The sequence below is a fragment of the Parasteatoda tepidariorum genome, chromosome 10 (genome assembly GCF_982258835.1).
Source record: "Parasteatoda tepidariorum strain Cologne lab strain chromosome 10, Ptep-v5.0, whole genome shotgun sequence".
Taxonomy (NCBI): Eukaryota; Metazoa; Arthropoda; class Arachnida; order Araneae; family Theridiidae; genus Parasteatoda; species Parasteatoda tepidariorum.
Window position 1 is genome coordinate 54,736,301 of NC_141764.1, and position 24,756 is coordinate 54,761,056.

The following is a 24,756-nucleotide window of genomic DNA, read 5'->3' on the forward strand; positions in this document are numbered from 1 at the left end:
TACAGTATATCTTGCTCTATGACAACACCAGAAATACCTATTTTTACTCAAGTGCTTTGGTTACGATTTTTTTAAGAAAATTAACAAACTAACAAAAAAAAATAATAAAAAAAATCCCAGTTACAAATGGACGCAGGATAAAATTTCCAAAGTACATTTTTAGTCCGCTAAACGCGTAAAAAGTAATTAAAATTGAGTATGTATTGTTGTTAAAATATAGGTTTACGGATGCACAAGCTATTTTTTAATAAGAAGTTGTGAGATCCAGATCTACCGAAATATTGTAAAATTTACTGTATTCCTGTCTCTACGGAAACATCAAAAATCTTGGTAATTTTTACCAAAGTGTTTTTGTAATGATTTCGATACATTTAACAATTAAATAATGTTTTATAATGTGATAAAATTTGGTAAATGAGGTAAAAATTCGTAATTTTGTCATGATGCCTTAGATAATTACATAAAAAACTTTCATTTGGTTAAATTTACTTTGTTTCGTATTTTATTTTCTAAATGTGTGGTAAAAAGATTTATAATTTTGAAAACCAGAATTTCGGATAAACTGTTACCATATGAATGTAAAAAATGCCTATTGAATATGATATATTTTCGTTTAATTAACCTGGATAAGAGTTTACTTTTAACCAAAAATGTGATTACTGTGTAATTTTACTGAAAAATTTTCTCCTTATTTAGAATATTTAACTACCCTAATGGTCTGAGGTCTAACCTTTGAATACTCTAATTAATTTGTTCAGAGGATTGCGGAAACAGATTAAAAAGCATTTCCTCTCTTTTTTGAGTCTCAATTATAATTTTGAGTCTCAATAGAGGCTAAATATGAATAAGTTTTTAAAAATTTTTGGAAACGAAATTTTAGGTTACAGAATCAGACGTACTTATTCTGAATAAACATGCCTCTTTTTAAGAACAACTTTTGTTCTAATGATCGGATTTTTACACACTGGAACTCAATATTATTTGCTAAAGAGAGTGACATCAAATATGCTGATTAATAAGTGTAGACGATATTACTATATTTTAAGTTACGAAGTCAGACACAAAAACGTACTTTCCCTGAATAAACATAAGCATTTTTCGATGGATTTGGATTTTTGACCCCCAAAAGATAAGGAGTAGCAGCAAAAGGAGAAATATGGTCCCAATAGTTTGGCCACGACATTGCTCCAAAGTTTTATCCCTTAATGTTAATTTCACCTTTTTTGAGTGTTTTGCTATAACTCGAGAACTTTTTAAGTGAATTAAAAAAATTTCACACTCAACTATAAAATTTGTTCATCAAGCGATAATTCCATACAAAAAATAACTTTCAGCATGACAATTTTATTTAAGAAAGGTCAAAAAAATTTGAATTGTAAGGCATACATTTTTTTGCTTAACTTTTAAAAACGTAATTTTACATGGCAAAGGGCATAATTTGAGCGAAATTGGCTGAATGGTTCATGAGAAATTGAATTTCAAGGGAGCCATTTAAATTTTTTAAAATGGTGCAAAAAATTTTAAATCTTTTAAATCAATTTTTTTCACCAATGTTAAATAAAGTTATAAAATTAATAGATATTTACTGAAAGTTATTTTTTGCACGGAATTATCTTTAGATAAACGGGTTCTCGCGATATAGTGAAATACGGAAAACGTAATATTATTGTTAAGGAGTACAAACTTTGAAGCGCTCTCCTGACCAAACTATTGGAACCATATTTCTCAGTTTATGGCTACCCCTATATTTTGGGAGTCAGAAATACGAATCCGTCTAAAAAAAGTATGTTTATTCAGTGAAAGTTCGTTTTTGTATCTGATTTCATAACTTAAATTATCGTTTGCATTTATTAATTAGCACATTTGAGGTCCCCATCCATTAAGTTTGAGTCTCAGTGCATGAAAATTTGATCATTAAATCAAAAGATATTCAAACGGTTCGTCGTCTTTTTTTGCGAAGTGCACCTAAAAAGTCTAGTTTTCTAGTTCATTATTAAAATAAATAACAAAAAACAAGAAATATTATAATTAACTAATTTTTCATGTAACTGTTTTTATGTAAGAAAATGTTGTAGTTATGCGCAAAAATCTTTTTATTAAATTTTTTAGTTTCAAAGATGGTTGAAATATTAAAAAAGTCTTAAAGGGGAATTAATATAAAGGAGTCCAAACTATTCTCTGCATTTCTGATCTTGAAACTGGAATTAGTTTTTCTAAATTTCTGATAGCTCAAATATTCTTAGGACTTTGAATCCTTATTTATCGAAAAAAAATGTTTATTTTGAGAGAGTAAGTTTTTGTTGTTATTGTCAGATATGAAATTTTTAAAATATCATTTTCACTAAATAATTAGCATATTTAAAATTAGATCTTTAAAATATTCAGTGAAAATCCTGTCATTAGGGATAAAAAGGTTCAGGAATTTTTTTTCTCAATTTTGGGCAATTTACATTTATTTCTGTTTTTAAACATTTCTTCAGCTTTTTTATTACATTTTGAGTAAAACCTTAAAGTTTCGGTTAACAGTAAAATCTTCTATAATTAAATATTTTGTTTCAGCTATAAAATATACCTCAGAAACAGGAGACATCATATTTATGGGAAAACATAAGGTATCTGTTTTATAGGATGTTTTTTCAATTTTAATTGCTATTCAAAGTTTGAAAATAAATGCCCTTTCCTTTTTAGTTCTTTCATCTAGACTTGTGTGTAGATACATCGTAAACTTTTTAAAAATTAATTAAACGTTACATTGAGAAAAAAAGTATGATCAAAGCGACTGGAACATGTTAAAATGAAACGTGATTCTGCCTCTGTGGGAACACCAAAAATCTCGGCAGTCATTAATGAAGAGTTTTGGTAACATTAACGCTACAGTTAGGTATTACAGTTTGGTAAAATTATCAGTAACAGTTTGGTAAAATTACTGTAAAATATTGCTTTGCGATGCTAGTTAAGATTTTGTAACTGTGGTAACATCTGGTAATATTATCATGATATTCAGGTAATATTATCATGATTATCATGAATGGCTTAAAAGCCCTTTATTCGAATTAATTTACTTTTTTGTTTCATAATTTTTACTAAATGTAAGGAAGTAAGAAATATAATTCATAAAGCCATATTTTCTGGTAAACCGTTGTCACATAAATAGTGTAATTCTCAGATATTTTGGTTTTAAAGAAGAATTATATTTTTATGACTCAGAAATGTCTTAAAGATACAGTACAATAATTTTACCAGACTTTTTTTTTCATGTACGAAACATCCAATTAATATTTTAAAATTGAGTAATTTTAATCTATATACAATTCGAAATATTTAAGTTTAAAGAAAATATATATAATTATTGGGATAATTATTCATTTCCAAAAGCAAGTATTAAGAAATCTTCTATTCATTAGTATGAAATTTAAAAATCAAATAATATATTTATGAAATAAATGTCTTCTGGCCTAATTTGGCTTTTCATTTATAGGAATGGTAGAGTAAGGCTTATCTTTGTGACCATTTATCTCAGAGCTTATAAAATGTCCTGTACAATTCGATGATAGCGGATTTGTTTAATCCCAAGTAAATAGTGCCCGCAGAAACTTGTTAGAGCTATAATCTTCTAACCTGAATAAAGTATTTGCAAAGAAGATTACGTTTCCGAAAACCGGTATTAGTTTGCGCATCATTAGTGTTTTCTTGCTGAAAAGTCGTTGCAAAAGTGCAGTCTTTGGCGCAAAACCCAAACACATTAATCACTTTATTCAAGAAAGTCTGAGATTTTAATTACCTTATCGCTGAGTTAGTCATATTTAGAATAAATTCTCTTTTAAAGTTCAATTTTCACCGCCATAAGCACAAGATGTTATAAAAATTGAATAATTTTTAATGTTGAAACTGGTTAATTTTCTGTAATATGAATGTGACGACTGTTTGACAGTATAAAGAATATTAAATTAAATAAATAAATTACTGCAATACTGTGAAATGTATTTATATTTAAATATATTAAAATTAGAGCATATTTTTATTAATAATTTAAATTTTTGGTTTACACGAAGTAGTTATTAGTACATCATCTTCTTTAACCTAAAATCGTAGCACTATATGTATAAATTATAAATCATTTAGGGAGCATTTTTATACGACAAAGAATTACAATCTAATTAAACTCTAATTTTAATCTTAACATCGAGATTGAATATTTCATTACAAAGTTCGAATAATTAATGAATTTAATATTGAATTACAGTGAAATTACAAATTAACGTCTTTGAAATTGAAATGTATCTAAATATATTTCCATGTAATATTGATTTAATCGTTGAGTTTTTTATTAGAATTAAAAGTTTATTTACTGAAATGACATATTTTACCCCTTTTATTAACAAATAAATTTACTAAAAATCTATTATATATTAGTTGTTTAACTTATTTTTAACATAATAATTAATTTAACTATTAAAATAAGAAGAATATATATTCTAGCCTTAAACAAGATAAGTTTCGATTATAAAATATATATAGACGGAAAAACATGACATATTTACGAAAGAAATATTGAAATACATAATATTTACTTAATAAGATTTTATAACAAGCACTTAAAATGAAGTTGGAATAAAGTTCAAATGAATAAATGATGATAATTATTTTTTAATCCTTTTGACTATAGATTTTAAAGGCAATTCATAAAATATTTTAACTCAAAAAGTTTAACCAAATTGCGTGTTCAATGAGAAAATTATAAATTTTTATTCATTTAGTCAATAACATATTTTTCAAATGATTATTTTTATGAACAAACAGTGCAATATATATATATAAATATATATATATATATATATATATATATATATATATATATATATATATATATATATATATATATATATATATATATATATATATATATATATATATATATATATATATATATATATATATATATATATATATATATATATATATTTGTATGGCATTTTATGCGATCAATTCCTGAAAACAATTATATTGAATATGAAATGCAAAAAGTAAGGTATGTATTATTTTTTCAGACTTATTTTAAAGAATGATAATTTGATCACATATAAGCTGCAGGTAATTTAAGTTTCAACTGAGTTTTCATTTTCATGTTTTAAGTAATTTACAATCATTCTAAAACTTTTTTTTGAATTTGTTTCTTAAGTTCGTTAAAAAAAAATATTTTTTTAAATTTGGTACTTTCACTTTATTAAATGATTTTATTTGTCTGACTATCAAGATTTTGTGTCAATCACTTTCTATGAGAAGAAAGTTTAGAACATTTGCAGTTTGTTTTTGTTGAATTCATACGTACTAAAAACTTAAATAAATATTAACTTGTGACTCGACTCACAAGTACGAAACTGTTTTGAAACATTGTTTTAGGCAAATATACTATTGGATGTTTAAATTTCAAGAGTATCAAGAATATTTAAAACAAGAAGGAATGTGTACATAGCTTACATATATATATATATATATATATTTTACTTGGGTAAAATATCAAAATAATAATGTTTAGTGGAACTTTTTAGATGTTTATTTTATATCTGTATTCTACCATGCTACTAAAAATATTTCTATAAGAAATTGCTTTGGAGGTACAGCATAGCATTGTTTATAGCAGAATAACTCATATTGTAAGCAATTTAGAACATTACTTCTATCAAAATATTGGAAGTTTCTTTAAATTTCATAATTTATTCCCATTATCTTACGGACAGCAAGCTAAGCAGAAGTTTAAAAAAATTAAATAAAAATTTTAAAAAATAATAATTTTGCAATTTAAAAACTAAATAAAATTTATGAATATTATGGCACTACTCATTTGAAATTTATAAGACTATGCAAGCAATACATGAACTTGGAAATTTATCACATACCAAGAGTCAAATAATTCAATGCAATATAATTTTCATTAATATGGACGGTAAAACGAAACTCAGGGAATTGGTTTTTCAATTAATTTAACACATACATCGTTGATGGATAAACCAATGGGAGAATGTTAATCATCCTGATAGGTTTCCAAGCATCAAAAGAATGCTCATTTTTCAGAAATCTATCGTGAATTTTGAGAAAGACAGGAACATACAATTATAAGAAAAAATTAAAGTATTCCCACAATTTCATATTTTCATGATTAGCAACATAAATATGGAAATTTGGATAATATTATGCGCAAGCCGCTTTTACCTCCAATTCAAGCTCGTACTCATTGATCTACGAGGGTTACTATTTATATTTCTGGCCTAATAATGAAAAAACAAATATGTAGGATCGAAATTGGTTTTATTGTTTTTCAAAATATTCTCCATGATTATCAATACTTTTTTGCATGCGTTTGAACCAATTTTCAAAGCACTTTTTCCAGTCCGATTGAGGTAACTCCAAAACATGCGTTTTGAATGCATCAACCGCTTCTTCGGGGGTCGAAAATCGTTGCCCACGCAATTTATTTTTGATGTGTGGGAATAAGAAGAAGTCATTGGGTGCCAAATCAGGGAATTTTTCCAATTCAATCCAATCAGGGTATACCAATTTTTTACAGTGCTGTAGTATGGCGCTTTATCGCTGAATAAAGAATTAAGTTCATCGAAGCACACTTGTCTTAACAATACACGTCGAAAGTTATGAAAAATAATGGCACGAAAATGTTCACGATTCAATTCCATTTTTTGAAAGTGAAGAACTTTTCAATTTACTGTCAACAACACAAATGAAGCTATAATGGTAAATCGTCTTCTGAATTTAAGTTTAAAAATATCAAACTTTCGATTAAAATCGTCTGCGGTCGCCTAGCAACACTTACTGTTGCCAAGGCCAGAAATATAAGTAGCAACCCTCGTAATTAGGCTTTATACCGCCGTTGAGGACAGAGCCCTAGTCTATTATAATCATAGCTTCAACCACAGAGCTATTGGGACTCATTTGTTTTTAAAATCAAACTCTTCCATAATTAAAGAATTATTATTTTTTTGTGTGCATCCACTCCTTAGACAAATATATGCATAAAACGTCACTGTGATTGATTAATTTACACATTAGGTTCTATATAATCTCTTTACTAATAAAATAAACAGTAATTCTATAATCTATTTTTAAATGTGATTCATTAATAAATGAACTTTTCCATCAGTTGGTTATTTAGACAGAGTACGAAAATGGTTTCGGAAATTACGATCGAAATTTTGTCGAAAAATCAAGCATCATTTGGGAAGAAAAACATGATTTACATGATAGTTCTTTATGAAAGATAAAATGGAAATGTAATTAAATTTACAAAGTAAGTTTTTTAATAGGTTTTGGAAATAATTTCAATATTTTTAAAAAGGAATTTACATTTAATTTTGAAAAGATATTTCTTTCAGTGTTCTTTACAAGAATTTTTTTTTGTAAAAAAGGAAAAAACTGCCATCAATTAATGTTAAAACAAATTTATTTCAGAATTTTCAGACAGGAGTTTTTAACAAAATCCTAATTAATGCGATACATTTTTCTTTTCTCTTTTTTTCAGAGTATAGCTACAAGTTTCATGCACTGAAAACTATTTTTTGTACTTATTATATGGAATTTTAACTGAAGAGCTTTTAATGCATTTTTTAATAAGTTCTAAAAGCTATTTTTTTTCAAATTTTGATTAATATAATGTTGAAGAACAAAAATACTTTTTAGTTTAAAGTCCAAGTTTATGTAAAATTGCATTTTAATTAATTTTATTACTTCACAGTAAGGCTTAATTTTTTTCATTGAATTTCAAAATAACTATGATTTTTTTTTTCTAGTCAATGTATTCTTAATCATGATTATTCAAAAAAGAGCAGTATTTAATAACTAATATTAAATATTACAGAAATATTTATTTGAGTTTTAGTTGGAATAGTTCAATGAGCATTATAGCATTGATGTCTGATATAAATTTTGCAAAATATATATTACTGTAGCATATGTTTTTAACATATTTTTTCTTACAACGCTCCATAAGAATGATTTTAAGAAATTAATTATAATTTTATTTTGCTTCGAATAAAAAGTAAAATGTTTTCCCTAAGGATTTGATAATTCAATCTGCTAAAAAAATCAAAGTGAAAACTAATAACTATCATGCAAATAGAAATTTAGAGGATCTTTTATTCAAAACTTAATATTTTTTTTAATTAAATTTAAATTTGCTATATAATTTTTTGGATTTACATCACTTCGTTAAATTGTATTTTTAACTGGGTTATTCAATAGTAAAAATAAAATAAATAAATAAAAGGAATGAATAAATCATAAAATCAATAAAAAGTTTAAAATTTTCATATAAATATTTAAGACAACCAACAATTTAAAGTCTTTGATGGACAAGAAAATTCTGGTAAGATTACCATATTGTATGATAATAATATTGCCGACCAGTCTGTGTAGGGGGCAGGGAACTGTCCTTGCATCAGAAAGGTTCTGGGTTCGAATCCCGGGCAAGGCATGGATGTTTCTTTCCCTCTATCTTTGTTATAAGTCCTTTCTCCTTTGTGTGTGAATGTGACCCGCCCTATAAACGGGTTGTGGTAGTGTGACGTGGTCGACGCTGTTCCACCGCCGTGGCTTCGCCACAGGTGCCCACTGGGTAACGAAAAGAAAATTAGCAGTTCTGGCACTTTCTGTGGCCAATGGACAATAGCTCCAAGTGCCCGCCATTAAAAAAAAATGATAATAATATTTCTGGCAAAATAAAATATCATAAATCTGCTAAGTAAAGCGAATATATACCGTATTTATATCATTCATTTCGCAATGCTTTGATGGAAATTCTGGTTTTTAAAATTATAGCTTCTTATTACCTAACATTCAGTAAAAAAATACAGAAATGAAAAGTTAATTTTACCTAGTAAATGGTTTTAAGGCCACGCTCTAAGCTTTTATGATAAAATTAAAATATGAATAACCGCATTTACCAAAATTTCAAGCATATTGTAAAATCATATTTTATTTTTGATTTTGTCAAAGTACGTCGTTCATAATTACCGAACTTTTTGGTGTAGTCCTAGAGCCAGAAATACGTAAAGTTTTACCTTATTCTGGAACTTTTAACCATACTTTTATTCTCAAGGTATAGATTAACTAACTGTTTTAAAAATAAGCCTACGGTTTTTTTAAATGAGTGAATTTTATACAAAACGAAGTTAAATATTAAAAAAAGGGTGTGGTTTATTAACCCTGAAGCCTTATTCTACTTACCTTAACCTTATTCTACCTACCTTAACTTTATTCTACCTACGTACGTCACAGTACGTAGGTAGAATCTTTTATATTTAAACATATTTTATTATGCTTTCGTATGGCCGGCTTTCTATGCTAGTCAGTTATAACTAGTTAATAAAAGTTGTTATAATTAGTTGCTCTTATGCTTTTTAATCAGCTTACTATAGCACTAGTTATATTGACACATTTATGGGGTACATTACTGTGTTTATAATCATAATGAGCCATGCAAAGGGAAATGTGATATTATTGCACTGTAAACAATTCTGGATCAAATTACGGAATGAAGAACCGGAGTTTTGGGAGCATAATCCACAAAATCTGTTTTTAGAGTAAAGTATGACACCATAATTTGTACAGTAATATTTATTTAATTTGATTAATTCGGTTATTTTACGGTAATTAATATTGTCAAAATTGCGGTATAAGATTTTTTATTTCGGAATATGTTGCTGTAAAAAGTAATTTTTACTGTAATTTCGTCTGGAATTTTTTTACAATGAGAAGGTTGGATTAAACGCAATAAATGTTAAAATCGATTAGATAAAGAATAAACTGATTGAGATGAAAATATTTAAATATCACAGCAATTTTTGAATATAATCAATATGCCAGATCTCTTGTTGAGATACTACTAAATGAGAAAAAGGAGAATATTTATTTTCTTATCATAAAATTGATTAAAAATTTCTTAATGATCATAAAACTTGTTCTAAGTGAGCCTCAATTAGTATTTTTTGTTAATTAAATAAACATTTATCCGTGGCCATTTGTTATCGTAATAGATCTACACTGTAAAATCTTCCGGATCAAATTATGGTAAAAAGCACCGGCATTTTTGATCGTAAAATCCATTTAGCATTATGGAATCTATTTACAAATATAAAATCTGTTACATAACAAGAAAATCTGATATATCGTAACTTGCACAGTAATAATTAGGGAAAATCACTCTAATTAAATAAATATTATTGAAAAAAATTGCAGTGCAATATTTTACAGTAAAAATGGATTTCACTGTAAAACGGATTATATGGATGATGCACCCTAATTACCGTTACTTTATCCGTAATTTTATCTGGAAGTTTTCGAATTTTCATTTGAAATTTAAGCAGTGCAACTGAAAACCTAGAATTTTCAAAAGTGCATTATCAGTTTTATTTTCTTTTTGAGCATGTTTTTGTAAGTTAGTTAGCCAAAATTGTATAAAAATGCACTATTGACATTTCCCTTGCATCACTTCCGCGTGTAAAAACTGTGACTGACCACCGCCCATTCTTCCATACTTTTAGAGATGCATATTTCTAGTTTATGAGACACATTTTCTACACATATTCATACAATACATCAAAGTATGAAAGCCCTTTCTTTTAAAGAGTAAGAATAAGTTTAAAACTTAAAATTACTTTTGGACACAAAATTATAATATTACTTCAAAATGAATAAAATTATTACTTACCTCCTGAAAGTGTCAGTGTTGCAAATTGATACTCTGCTTCAGTTGTACCGGCGTCATTATTGGCTGTTATCAACAACAAGTAATGATTCGCTGGGGTCAAGTCGGTAACTGTCACTGTTCTTTGTTCGGGTAACACATTGTTCGACAAGAGTATCCACTCTGGCTGATTCACTGGCTTGTACTGAATGACAAAGAAATTGATTGCGCATCCTCCACTATTGAAGCTTGTTAAATGGATCATGATGAATGTTGAGTTGATTGTCAGGAGGGCATCCCGCTTTGGTGCTACTGGAACTGAAAGAAAGGAGAATTTTTATCCAAAGAAGTACCCCAGCTCTAATTACAAAAAATCGCGATATTTGTAATTTACCAATATTTAGTGCATGTTATGTGATATAAATAAATCGGAATTCACTTCATATATAATAGTCTCAAGTTTAATTACTGATTCAAATAATTAATGATATCGAATGTAAAAATAGTGGAATGTGCATGTTTTCGAAATACTCACCTGATTTTAGCCATTTGATGAGAATTTTTTTAAAAATACTCTAACCACAGCTTTAAATTAAAAAAAGAGAGACATTTATAAATATAATAATTATAAATTGATATTGACTCCATAAATGATTTCAATTAAGGATTTAAATATTTACTGATATAGAATGTTAAAACTATGAAATCTTCATTTTTTGAGTTATTCACCATATTTTATTTATAGTTCGTATTTTAAAACATTCATTGTAGTATTTTAGTCAAAATTCTAGCTTCAAGATTGAGTACTTATAGAAAAAACTGATTGTAAAAACTGAATTTTAGAAAGTAAAAACAGACTGTTATGTAATTTTGAAAATGCAATTTACTTAAAAAAGTAAAATGTAAATTATATATAAAAATTTGAAAAGCAAATTATTTGGATATATCGTTCCCCATCCAGTTTTTATACAATTTTGCAAAATAAATATTCAACAGTTAATATAATAAGTCACAAAAGTCAATATATTGAAATTAAATAAATAAATATTAAATGAAAAAATAGATAAGTGTATGAAAAAATAGATAAGAAAATTGTAATACGGCTGGCAATCGATGCATTCTAGTTAATTGCAAAGTTTTATATATTTATTTGGATTATTGATCATAAAATTTAAACTCTCCATGCTCTGAGTCGCATTGTGAAATTGTATTGAAATTTTCCAGGTGCACACTGTATTTTCCATTCATTGACATGGAAAAAATGTCCTTTCTTTTCTTTTTTAACTGTAGGAAAACATTCATTTAAAAGTTTGGAAAAAGTCGGAACAAACGCTCTTAGGGTTAAATGCAGCTTGCTCCAAACCATATTTCTCTTAATTTATGTTTTTCTAACTAGAATAATTTTCAATTTATTTATTTCAAACTTTGACCAAATGATCACAATGTAGTTTTCTTTGTACGTACAGACTGGGTTGACTAGTTTTGAGTAATCCTAGAAAATGTTTTATTTCTTTTCAAAACACTATCATTTTTTTAAGAAAAAAATAAAAAATCCTACGAGCAACGGAAACTACATTCAAGTAATTAAAAAGAAACGGAATCAAATTTGGATGATTTGTTTTCATCATATGAGCACAGCAAGTTATGGATAATTTAAAAAAAGTAGTAGTAAACATTTTATTGTAAAAGTTCCATTTTTTATTTTTTTATTTGCGCTATGATAAAAATAAAGGTCAAAATATGTACAAAAAGTTTTAAAAAAAATGTGAAGTTGTTTCCGATTGCTGCAAAATTAATAAAAAATTCTTCGTTTTTTACGGATTTCTACTTTTTTTTACCCTTAAACAAGACCATTAGACATGAACATATATATTTCAATTCTCCGAAAACAATATTTTGTCACATACCCGTTCCTTCAGTTTGAGCGGACACATATTCACTTCGTGGTCCTCTTCCAGCAACATTGAAAGCTATTAAATAAAACTGATATTGCATTCCGCATTGAAGACCATAGAACACATAATTATTTCGTTCTTCGGAAAGCTGCACTTCTTCCCAATCTTGAGAATCAGACTTTTGATACAGGATGTAACCTGCAAGAAAAAATATAACGCTTAATATTTAGTTCTTTTAACATCTTAAAAATTTATATTTAGAAAAATATATATTTGTTATAGAATTTTTTTCGTAATTTAATTTAATTTACACGACATAAAACAAAACTCGTAAATCACTTTGTATTACATATTGATTAGTTTGTTTATAAATAAAACCAATTTATGATAAAAGTAAGTAAAATACAATTTCGAAACCAATAGTAATTTGGTGACTATTTATTTGATAATAAAAACTGGACTACTCTAGATTTGTTTGCTAGGAGTTTTTGTAGCACATACTAAGTAACGCATTATAATTTAGAATTTTTGGATTGATTTTTTTTCTTTTTCTGCAAAATGCATTAATGCAAAATGCATTAATTATATCAAAGAAATAATTTAATTTATTTTGGGAGGCATAGAAAGAAACTATGGTAAAATCCCAGTACTGTAAGTGTTTCCGGTAAGAAAAAGAAGATAAACTGTGACTAATAAAATCCAAATATACGGTATTTCAACTATTCATTCGGTAATTTTTCCGTTCATATGATAACGGCTTACGGCAAATTCAGTTTTATTAAAATTATAATTTTCATTGGCAGTAATAAAAATGGAAAGCTGGAAAGTAAATTTAACCGAATAAATGGTTTTTATGCCATGCTAAGCTATCATGATAAAATTAGCATGATAACTTATCACGAAAAAATTACCAAATTTTACTACAATTACCACTTTTTATTACATATTACAAAACTGCATTTCATTGTTAGTTTTACCAAAATCATTACCTAAGTACTTCGGTCACAATAACCAAGATTTTAGTTGTTCATTACGTGTTTTAGTTGAGTATAAATATCTGGTTGCCTTGTGTGCTCACGTGTCCAGAATGTGCAAAGGAATGTGCAACATGATGTGCTCATCAATGAAGAACAGAAAAGATATTACATTTGAGTGTGTAGATATTTTAAAAATAACAAAAACACACTCTTTTGACTAATCAACAATTGCTTATGCAAAGTTTCGCATTAGTTTGAAATACATTCCATACCCAAGTTTCGAGCAAGTTGATGGTGAGCCAGTTAGAAATGACTAAATTGCTGACAGCAATACGTAATACTGTAGAAGATCAAGAAATTAAAAAACAATGGCTTGCATAACAACAAAATTGAAATAACACTTTCATTACAAAATATTACCTCATTAATAAAAAAGTACTGAAGGTTTTAGGCAATGTTAGAAATTGAATGAAGTTGAAAATAAACAAACGTTTGGAATAAAATATGGCAAAATAGCATTTTTTTTGTAAATCAAAAGTTTTATTCTTATTTCTTTTAGTAAAATGAGTTACACACGGGAAGTAATAATAAAATGAATTAAAAAAAACGTTTTAAATAAAATATGAAGAAAAAACTTTTACTCAGTTAAAATAAATGTTAGTATCAGTAAACAAATGCAAATATGTAATATAAAAAATATTATAAATAAATAAATAAATAAATAAAAAATCTCCTATTTTAAGTTAAGGTAAAACTTTTTTCCGTTAAATATCCTAATTTCAACAATAGTTTAATTTTTTTTATATAATTTTAAATTATTTAGTTATATTTGGGGAACATAAATTTAATTCGTTAATATTCATCAATAATAAATTAATTTAATTCGTAAAATATTCGCTTAATGTTAATATTGAAGCCAATTTAATGCTTCCTCCTATTCTTATTTAAAACTTGTAGTTCTTTAACTAAATTAAAACTCGATAAAGAAATGAAAAAAAAAGTTCAATTATACAAAATAAATTTTTTCGTTAATAATTAATTAATTTAATTCGTAAAATATTCGTTTAATGTTAATATTGAAACTAATTTAATATTCATATTTAAAACTCGTAGTTCCTTAAACTAAATTAAAACTCGATAAAAAAAATGAAAAAAAAAGTTAAATGATAAAAAAAAATATACTTTTTTAATTTAACTTTTTTTATAAATTTTTTTTATGTAGATTAATCTATTAAAACTTTCACTGATGCACAAAAATTTTCGAAGTTTACTAAAGGATTTGTCCAAAACCTATCTTATCTTAATCAATTTTCATACGACAAAAACTTCTGCAGTCTCTTTAAATATCAACAGTTAATACTATAAATTGTTCAGAAAAAACTCTGCAAAAACAAACAATTACTTCTCAAAAGGGATTATGAAAAATACGCTCTGCATTAAGTTATTTTCTTTATATTTTTTTGTAGAACTCTTTCAAAATCTTCTTAGACAACTTATGTGCAAATCTTTTCAAGCAATTTTTTTCTATCTCATCCGGATTTTTTTAACGGTTTTGAAGGAAGAATAGGAGGAAAAAAAAGATTTGTTCGAAATCCTTTAATAGTTTCAGAATTATTTTTTTCTCTTCTAGTGCTGTAGAATAGAATTCTCTTCTACGTAGAATTCGAACAGAATAGAATGTGTGCGGAGAAGAGAACTCGCATATGTTCCTCTTGCAGCATTATCGGTCTACGGATGCAGTAAATTGGATTTTTCCTCGCGCTTAAGTGACTTCAGTTCCAGATTTCACATTATTTATATTTTCTCTCTCGTTTTACGTACATTTTACGAACGTTTTATTTATTTATTTATCCCAGTGCTCACCAAACTCCAGTTTATGTTTTCACCCCGTTTAAACAGCACAGCCGTTGTTATAAATAACGCTTTCACGGTTCTTTGAGCAAATTGTTTGCGTCTTTTAAATTGCGTTGCCAAGAGTAAAAAAGTAGATTTCTTCTTTCCACTTCAAACAATGAGACCTGTTTTCCTGTTTTTCCTCTCTTTTCCCGTACGACATATTTTTCTTTACGTGCAGATGATTCGGGCATTTCGCCTGAGGTACCTGTGGTAGACGTGAAACTGAAAAAAAACTTGTTTTAAACAAAATATTTAAAAATGAATACGCATTTTTTTCTTCTTGCTGTTGAATTTCTTGACATTTAAAGTATTCTGTTGTATTCTATGATGTACAAAGCAGAGAGGTTTTCAAACAACTCAGATATGAAATCATGCATCAGTAAAAATTTCAGGTTTAATCACTAGAGCAATATAAATCCTCCCAATTTCTTTAAAAATATGTGATGTAAGAATTTAATAAAATAAAGGTTGTGTAAATGGAAAGAACATAATCTTATAAAGAACTATAGACTATAATTTAGAATTACATTGAAAGCAAAAAAAATCAGTGGTTATGACAATTGAAGAGGAAAAAACTATGAAACTATAAATATGAACAAATACAATCTTGGTTCATAGTTTTATGGTTCACGCGGAGAAAAAAATTCTGTTAGGTGATGATATTTCTAGTAAAAAAATTGTGCCTAATAAAACCAAAATATATGGTATTTAAATCATTCATTTTATAATTTTTCCATTCATGTAATAAAGATTTACAAGAGATTCTGGTTTTCAAAATAGCGCTTATCACCATATATTTAGTAAAAATTTCAAGGATGAAAAGAAAATTTTATCGAAAAAACTATTTTTATGCCGTGACCTAAGTTATATAATGATAAAATTATCAAATATCGTCACATTTACCAAACTTTATAGCATAATTTAAAATTTTATCGTTTATTTTATCATAATTAATCTAAATTTTCTCTTTAAATTTACTAAAATCTGGGCTGGGCGGCTAGGTTTGTCGTCGGCCTTCTGAGTCCAAGTCAGCGGGTTCGATCCCCGACCCAGACACCGGATTTTTGGGATGCAGAAAATCTTCAGCGGCCATGTCGTATGATTATGTGGCATGTAAAGGATTCCAGGAGTGCCGTATTGGCTCTTGGCATTTCCGGCAAAACTAAATTCTTTATGCACTTTAGCATCCAAATAGATTCTCGGTGCTGCCATCTAGTGTGGCAGAAATTAGAGGTCCAAATTAACATGGCCGACGGTATCTCACCCATTGTGGTGGTCCTGAAAGAGTGGATACCACTTCTGGAGAACGCATTAGGTTCGCTCATCGGGAGATTGATTGTGCAAATCGCAGAAAATAAATAAATAGAAAAAAAAACTAAAATCATTGCCAAAGTGCTTCGGAAAAAATTACTGAGTCTTTTAATGTTTATCTCGAGCTTAAAGCATCGTAATTTTTACCATAGTTTTTTTCTTAGCTTAAAATAGCTTAATATTAAATAGAATGAAATAATGACGAATAACAGTTGCAAAAACATATGAATCCATAAGAATGAACCAATATATTTAAATAATAGGTTCATAGTTAACTTTTACAATTCTATAGATTTCATTTTCGTACATTTCTTAATGTGAAAAATTCTTTTATTTTTTTTTATTTCTACTATATTCACGTTTAAAATTATGTTAAGAAAAAATATTATTATCATCATTACGTATTTCTTAGAGTTATGCGTTTAAATGTATTGCTAAGTAAAGAAACTTCATAAAATTGAACAAGGTTTTGATTATTTTGAAGAAGTTCTAATTTTAAAGGTGAACATGTTGCTCTTTTCTGTCGTTTTAGTAATACTGCATAGTTTGCTCTTTTTTGTATGTTTAAACGCTTAAACTATGTTACAAAGATGGCTATTTTCTCAGTTTGCATTTAAAAAAATTAATAAAAGTAGAGTATCACCGTCGTTTCTTGAAAGCGTGTTATAGAACAAGTTGTAATTATATTAATAAAAAAAGGAATATTTAAAAATTAAAAAAAAAAACTTTAGCAAATGGGAATTTAAAAGGGATTTCGTTGCAGAATATTGTCATAAATTTAACACTACAATCATTAACAGAATTCGTTTCAGATTAACTACATCAGTCAAGAGTTAAAAAAGAGAATGTAAAGAAAAATCCCACACAATTAAAGAAAAAAATCCTAAAATATTGCAAAATACCCTAAAATTGACAAAATAATTTGAAAATGTTATAAAAACTTTGGACATGATGATTTGTGTAACCAAGAAAGCTTACATGCAAACAAATGGAGTATCAAATTTTGCTCTAATTAAAAGCCAGACACTTAATAAATTTTAGAAGCACCTAATCTATAATAATAATTAAAAATTAAATAAACAAAGTAGACGTGGTCATTTCTTGAAAAGCTGTTTTCTATTTAAATTTCTGTTTTGAACTCACATTGCTTGCAAATAAATGCAAAATTTTTTTTTAAAAAAAAAGTAAACTTTATGTTAAGTAACAGAATTATAAAACTTCAATGAGTGAGAATCTTAAAAGGATTTCGTCGGAAGACTGTCACTCAATATTTTTCAACACCATTACAGTTAACAAAATTTTAAAATCTCTTTCACTTTCGAGCCAAAAGTAGTTACCTCACCATCTAGATTTCGCTGTGAGCATTTTTGATCGACTTCTTAATGCTATTAACGGCAAAGATAGCACTTCTCTTTGAAGTTTTGACTCATTACTTTAGTCAAAGAAAAGTCTACACACTGTGGAAAGTTCTTTTTCTAGTAGTTATTTAATGGAGACTTTCATTTAAAATGACACAAATGGAACGCTGTTTGCTTAAAAAAAGTTGTTTGTTTGTAGGAAACGGTGATTCAAGGAAATAACTCATATTAGTAGATATAAACTAATGTTTTGAAAGTATTTAAATTAAACAAATGTATGTTTATAGTCATATAGAATATGTTGCAAAGCTAACGCTCATTTTAGGTAGAATGTCAGAATCATATATTCTTTGTTTAATTTGAATTTACTGTTAGATAAAATTCAAGTCATGTTTCATGCGATTAAGCTTAGAGGATTCGAATGGAATAAACTTTATTGTCAAATAAATAAATTTATTCGAAATGACTAGCGTTTATTATTATTACTAGTTATTAATCAAACCTTCTAGATATGCAATTCTCCATAAATTGTATATATTAAAGTGGTGTAATTTTCTATGAATAACGCTCTTTATAATAAATTAATTAAGTTCAAATTAAAAGAAAGGCTATCCTTTTTATTACGGAGAAACACAGCAAAATAAATATATAAATGATTTAAAAAAATAAAAATCTAATTGAAATTGATAAGAAAACTTGTTTTTAAAGGAAAGAAATATTCATATAAAGACTATAATATTTCGTAATTATTTAACCGGTGTTGAACGGCCGGCACAATTCTGAGTTTACAACTAACAATGTTAAACTCCAGAGTCTTGTAATTTTGAACCCAATCATAAGCTCTTGTAGTTTTGAACTTCTACTCCAATCATTTCATTTTATATCCGTCGTTGAACAGTCGACCCAATTTTTAGGTTTAAGACTGCTGATGTTTATCCCCGTAGCCTTGTAATTTTGAACCCAATTCAGAGGACAAGGGAACTCCTGGATCAGTACTCCCAGAGGTATTGATTTATAATGGGAACATGGAGGACTTTGTGACTCGACAAATTTAACGCTCATCAGCCACCATTTACTACCCGGGGAATCTTTGGCCGGTGGGGATCGAATCCACGAATCCTTGGACATGGGCGCAGGGCCCTACCAACCAGGCTATCCCGGCCTACTCCAAGTATTGTAAAATTTGGAGGTCTTTTTGAAAGAACTAAGCAGCATTTTCGTTACAAGGAGAGCAATATGGGGAAAACCTCATGCTGCTCGCCCGTAAGCAAGGTGTTTCTAACCCATGATCCGTCTACCACTGTGGATAATTCAGTCAGTACAGTAATTTAGTCAGTACAGAATTCGTATCAACCAGCCATCAATAGGATTTAAATCTGGGTCACTTCATTCGGAGACGAACGCTCTATCCCTATAGCCGTCATAGCACTAATGATAAAATGATAATAATAGTAGCTTACCAGTTGCCTATATTTTAATAGAACTTCTGATACCTAGTACTGCTTGTTTACTATTTGAAACTCCATTCCAAGCTATTCAAAAAACTTTAAATTAAAATTCCCTTGAAAAGATTTTGAAATTTTTTTCTAGTTTCTTAACATAAAATCTGTTAAAATAGTGTGATAAGTTTTGAAATTTGCAAGGAAATGTAAATTTATAAAGTTATAATAATAATATTCGAAACAATATTTTTATCAACTCCGTCTCTATGATGAAATAAATATTTCATCAGTTACATCGAGTTCTTGTCTCCAAAAATTTGAAATATTGATACAGAATCTTATTTACAAGTGTTTACTAGGATCTGAAATTAAAAAAAAAGCTGCACTGTGTCCATTAAAATGTATAAAGTAGTATAAATATCAAGAATGTACGAGCGCATTCATTTATTTCAATTCTGAGAATTAAATGAAATTAAATGATCATGTTATGTTTGATATCAATTTTTATTCGCAACTGTCGAGTGTCGAGTGCAAGATGAATTACATCTTTTGAATTTAAATCCAAATTTATACAAATTCAATATCTTCCTACATCTGAAAATAACCTGCGTTAAATCAAGTTCAATTAGAACTTTTCAAATTTAAATGTCTTTCCTATCAAACATTTTAAACTTTTAATTTAAAATATTAAATACAAGAAACATGTCTAAAACTTGAATTTTAACAGCAGAAAACATAAACATTTACAATAAAATTAAGATTTAAAGATAAAATAAAATGAAACAAAATAAAGTAAGCACACTTCACAAAAATGAACTGTCTTAAAATTAAGTTTGTTGACAAGGATAAAAAAAGTTTGTTTAAAATGCTAAACATTTACATTAAAGATTCCCATTTTTAAGAAGAAGTTGGCGAGCTTCTGAGAGTTAATGAAAAATTCAAGACAAAAGCTATTTATTTATACAGACCAGCAATAGGATTGGAATTTCCTTCATTAATTTTCCAAGATAAATGGATGGATGATGCTGTTGTTGTGATTACTTCCAGCATTGGAGCTGCCGGAGGATCTGCAAAACAATGAAACCTTAATAGATTCTTATTTTAGTGTTGTTTCCATCATGGGGAATACTTATTTGATTTTTATTGGTTTGGTAAGATTTTTTTATTGAATCAAATATTTAATATAACAAATACTTATAAAGTTAACATAGTTTTATTCTTAGAGCAATATTGTGTATATCTGTTTTCAGAGGCGAATTATCAACAAGTAAATGATCTTTTATTGAAAAAGTTTAGGATTGTTTACATATAAAAATTCATCATTCTTGAACGAACATTGAAATAGAGGTTTTTGATGTTTAAACACTATTTATAAAATAAAAATAATTGAAAAAAGGAAATAAAGTGAAAAATATTAAAATTTAATTGAATACTATTATATATTAATATATATAATACTATTATACACTATTATATCCAGTGATTAATATATAATACTATTATATATTAATCACTGAATATTTAATATTTTATATTTAATACTTTATATAATAGTAAAATTAAAACTTCGGCTTAATTAGATATACCGTTCTCTTAACTGGAATATTAATTCTTTTAAGTGCGTCAAAGCTCTTTTTTCTCAATAAAATAAAAAAATAAAAAAAAAAATAAGAAAAGCGTTTTTTTTAATCAACAAAAAGCGTTTTATTGCCAACATTTATAGCATTGCACGTTATTTGTACTTATTTCAGGCATTTATTTCATTTTTCCATTTGCTTAATGTTTAAAACTACTGAGTCATTATTATTTTATTTTCTGTGCTAATACGTCTTATTTAAAAAATAACAGAATTTGCCAATTTTTGCACTTAAGGACTTCATATTTATAACAGTAAAAAATATCAATTATAGCTTTGTAAAGACTTATAGATTACTTTTAGGGGAGATTTAAACCAAGGAAGGATTTTAAAGAAATGCATGTTAAAATAAAGTGTTTATTTTAGCGTGCATTAAGTGCAAGGATATTAAATATAGCAGATCACAGAAATATTAATAGCAACATAGTGTGGACTATCTTATGACAAATTACAATTTAATTACTTTTCCTCGAAACTTTATGTTCAAAAACAAATTTTCCAATCAAATTTTTTCTCACAAAGGTTGCATCTGTTATCAGTCAAAAGAAATGAATTTCTTTTTTAAATAAAATATAGTTTTCATAGATCCAAGAAAGTTTCAAAAGAATTTGAATCTACGCGTCGTATATTGAAAACTTACAGTAAATATTAATTATCTCTTCATTGAAAAAAAGCTCTTCAATGGAACCAATACTTTACTTTATGTTGTGTTTTTTATCAGTATAAATATGAGTTTCTAAGCATATTTATTGTAATTTATCTATACATGATCTATACAGAGACATTGCAGAGAAATATTTATGATAACGAAAGGGAGAATTTTGCAATTTTGAATTTAAAACTATAAATTATTTTAATATATTTATAGATTTTATAACGTTTAGTAGGTATAATTTTTTCCAACAACGGTAGTTTTTTTTTAAAATTCCAATTCAAAAGTAAAATATGTAATTGCAAAGCGTTGCTTGGATCAAAATTATTGTCTGATTATTAACTTTAAAGAAACAGATTTTTATCCTTGTTTTAAAAGAATATTTATCAAAATTTTATAAGGAAACTATTTACTTAAATATTCAGCATAATTTTGATATTATTTTAAAAAAAGCATCCAACAAAAAATAGGGAACTCTTTGTGCCACGTAGACTAAAGCGAAACACAACGTAAAAGAAAGTACGTAAGAACATAGGTCTGAGTTTTCTTCTGCTAAAATAAATCAGCACTGTTCTTTATCTTCCGAACTTGATTTTTGGGAGTCACTCTACATTTTGAAACATTCTAATAATAAAGATCTTTCCAGTGTCCCACCTTTTCCCAATATTTTTAAGCCTATTTTCATCAAGTCTGTTGAATTTTGAGGTTCCCGCCAAATCCTATCACACTTATTTCGTATTTCCTTTTTTATTTTCTTGTTCAAACGTGTTTCTCAGTCCCTATTGATTTAATTATTTTGCACTTGATTGTTTTTTTTATCTCTACCACCATTTGTTGTTTAGACACTGAAGAAGGTTTTTGTATTAGTTGTTGTATAGAACTGAAACTATAGTATATCCATTTGTGTATCTTCATTTATGGTTTATTCACGTTGTCTTTTTTACTTTAGTCTTTATTAAGAAGATCTTACAAATAAATTATCGTATTTTGCTCATAATAAGCATTTATTGGTTTCATATTTCTTTTAAAACTACTAGAAACGCATAAATTTTTACAATCGTATTTAATTTTTTCTAACGTAGTGATGAGTTTATTGGTAAATTGGAGATAATTTTTTAATAAATTGACTAATATTTATGGAGAATCAATTTACCTAATTTTTGCAATATTTTATTTTACATCGTGAACTTACTTTTCTTTACAAATGAGCAGTTTTTCCTAGAGAGTTAGAATATGCAACAGTAAATTTAAGGGATGTAAATATTCTCAAATGAATCATGAGAAAGCATAAATAGAGGTTGGTAATAATTAAAGATACTCTGTTTAAGCTAGTTATTATTAATATAAATAATCAATAATAATTTATCTATCAATATCAATTAATTCTATGTTGGTCGGCGGCTATTTATGAAATTCTCTATATGCGTTTTATGGACCATAGGTAAAAGAAATGTGCATAGGAGAAGAGAAAATGAGTATAAATATTAAAAAATTCAAGTGAAAGAATTAAAAATTAATTCTGTTAAAGCCTATGCTCATGTGCATTCCATTTATCTTTTATCAAACACATGGTAAAAACATGTACGAGCTTAACACAAACTTGCTTTTAACATAGATTTATTTGAACATCACTTCCATGATTTTTTTATTTTATTTATTATTATCATTTTTTACAACGCACTTTAATCTCTTTAAAAAATACTAATACTTCTTATCAGTTCTCTTTACTGTAATAGCATTCTGCTGAATAAATGTACGGTTGTAAATATCGGCTTCTTTTACCGCTCTAACTAACATTAACTTCTTTCCTCTTACATGAATAGTGCTTATTTTAACTTTTGTTCGTTCATTTTTTAACTAAATTGTGGTTAATAAGAATAAACATATTTCGCTTTTTATTCTAAGATATAAGCATGCATTTTTTTATAAAATGTACACAATGTCGTTTTTTTAAACTCATAGTAAAACATGTGAAACGAGGGGAAAAAAAGAAAACAAATAATAAAAAAATAACAAACAACTGGGGAAAAAAAAGATAAAATTTTTTAAAAAATCCGGAAAATTAAAGATATAATCTTTTCATCAGCCCACACGATTTTATCTTCAAAAAAGAGTGCTTTCTGATATTGTATCAATATAGCCAAAGCAAAATATATTAATACAATAATAGTGAGGAGCCCTCAAAAAAAATTTATTTTGTTTTTTGTTTTGTATTTACTTATTTTGTTATATATATATATATATAAATATATATATATATATATATATATATATATATAATATATATATATATATATATATATATATATATATATATATATATATATATATATATATAGATTTATAGATTTAGAGTATGATACCTTAAAATGGTTATTAATTCAGCAAACATTTAAATATTTTATAATAATAAAATGTTTTTAATAATAAAATATTTCCATTGCTAAAACTGTTTTATTATTATATATTAAATATATAGTAATAAAATATTTATTAATAAAAATGAAATATTTTTAACCTGATACTTCTTTTGATGAATGTATACCCTATGGAGAAGATAAAGAGAAAGCGATTCCACCCTCTCTACTTTTTCGCAGTAATTAATATAAGCCATAAAATGTAAAAGAAAAAAAAATAGATGGGGAAAGTCCTTGCAATATGAATGACCTAAGATTTTGTACAGTACTTCAATTGCTTGAAACCTGTTTTTGTGACGAATATTGGGCTTTATGCTACTACAAAAACATTATAAGAAAATGAATAATTTTTCTCACCAAAGGTGAAAAGCCTAATTTAAATTAATTGAAACTTTAATAATTTATCTTATCAACATTCCCTTATGAATTTAATCATAATTAATTAATTTAACAAGGGATTTATTATATAACGTTATTGT

General features: G+C 26.8%; 1 protein-coding gene across 6 annotated transcripts in view; it reads right to left on the minus strand.

Moving 5' to 3' along the window:
- LOC107452990 (cell adhesion molecule Dscam1) overlaps positions 1 to 24,756 on the minus strand; it is a 308,431-nt gene that overhangs the window by 70,216 nt on the left and 213,459 nt on the right. For all 6 annotated transcript variants that reach the window (XR_015429856.1, XR_015429858.1, XM_087153625.1 and 3 more), the window contains 3 exons: positions 20,541 to 20,639; positions 12,601 to 12,786; positions 10,718 to 11,011 (listed from right to left, as the gene is read on the minus strand). Coding sequence is in view for 4 of the 6 variants with exons in the window: in XM_087153625.1 (XP_087009751.1) it covers positions 10,718 to 11,011; positions 12,601 to 12,786; positions 20,541 to 20,639 (579 nt within the window). In the remaining 2 variants the exon portion in view is untranslated. The remainder of the gene's footprint in view (positions 1 to 10,717; positions 11,012 to 12,600; positions 12,787 to 20,540; positions 20,640 to 24,756) is intronic.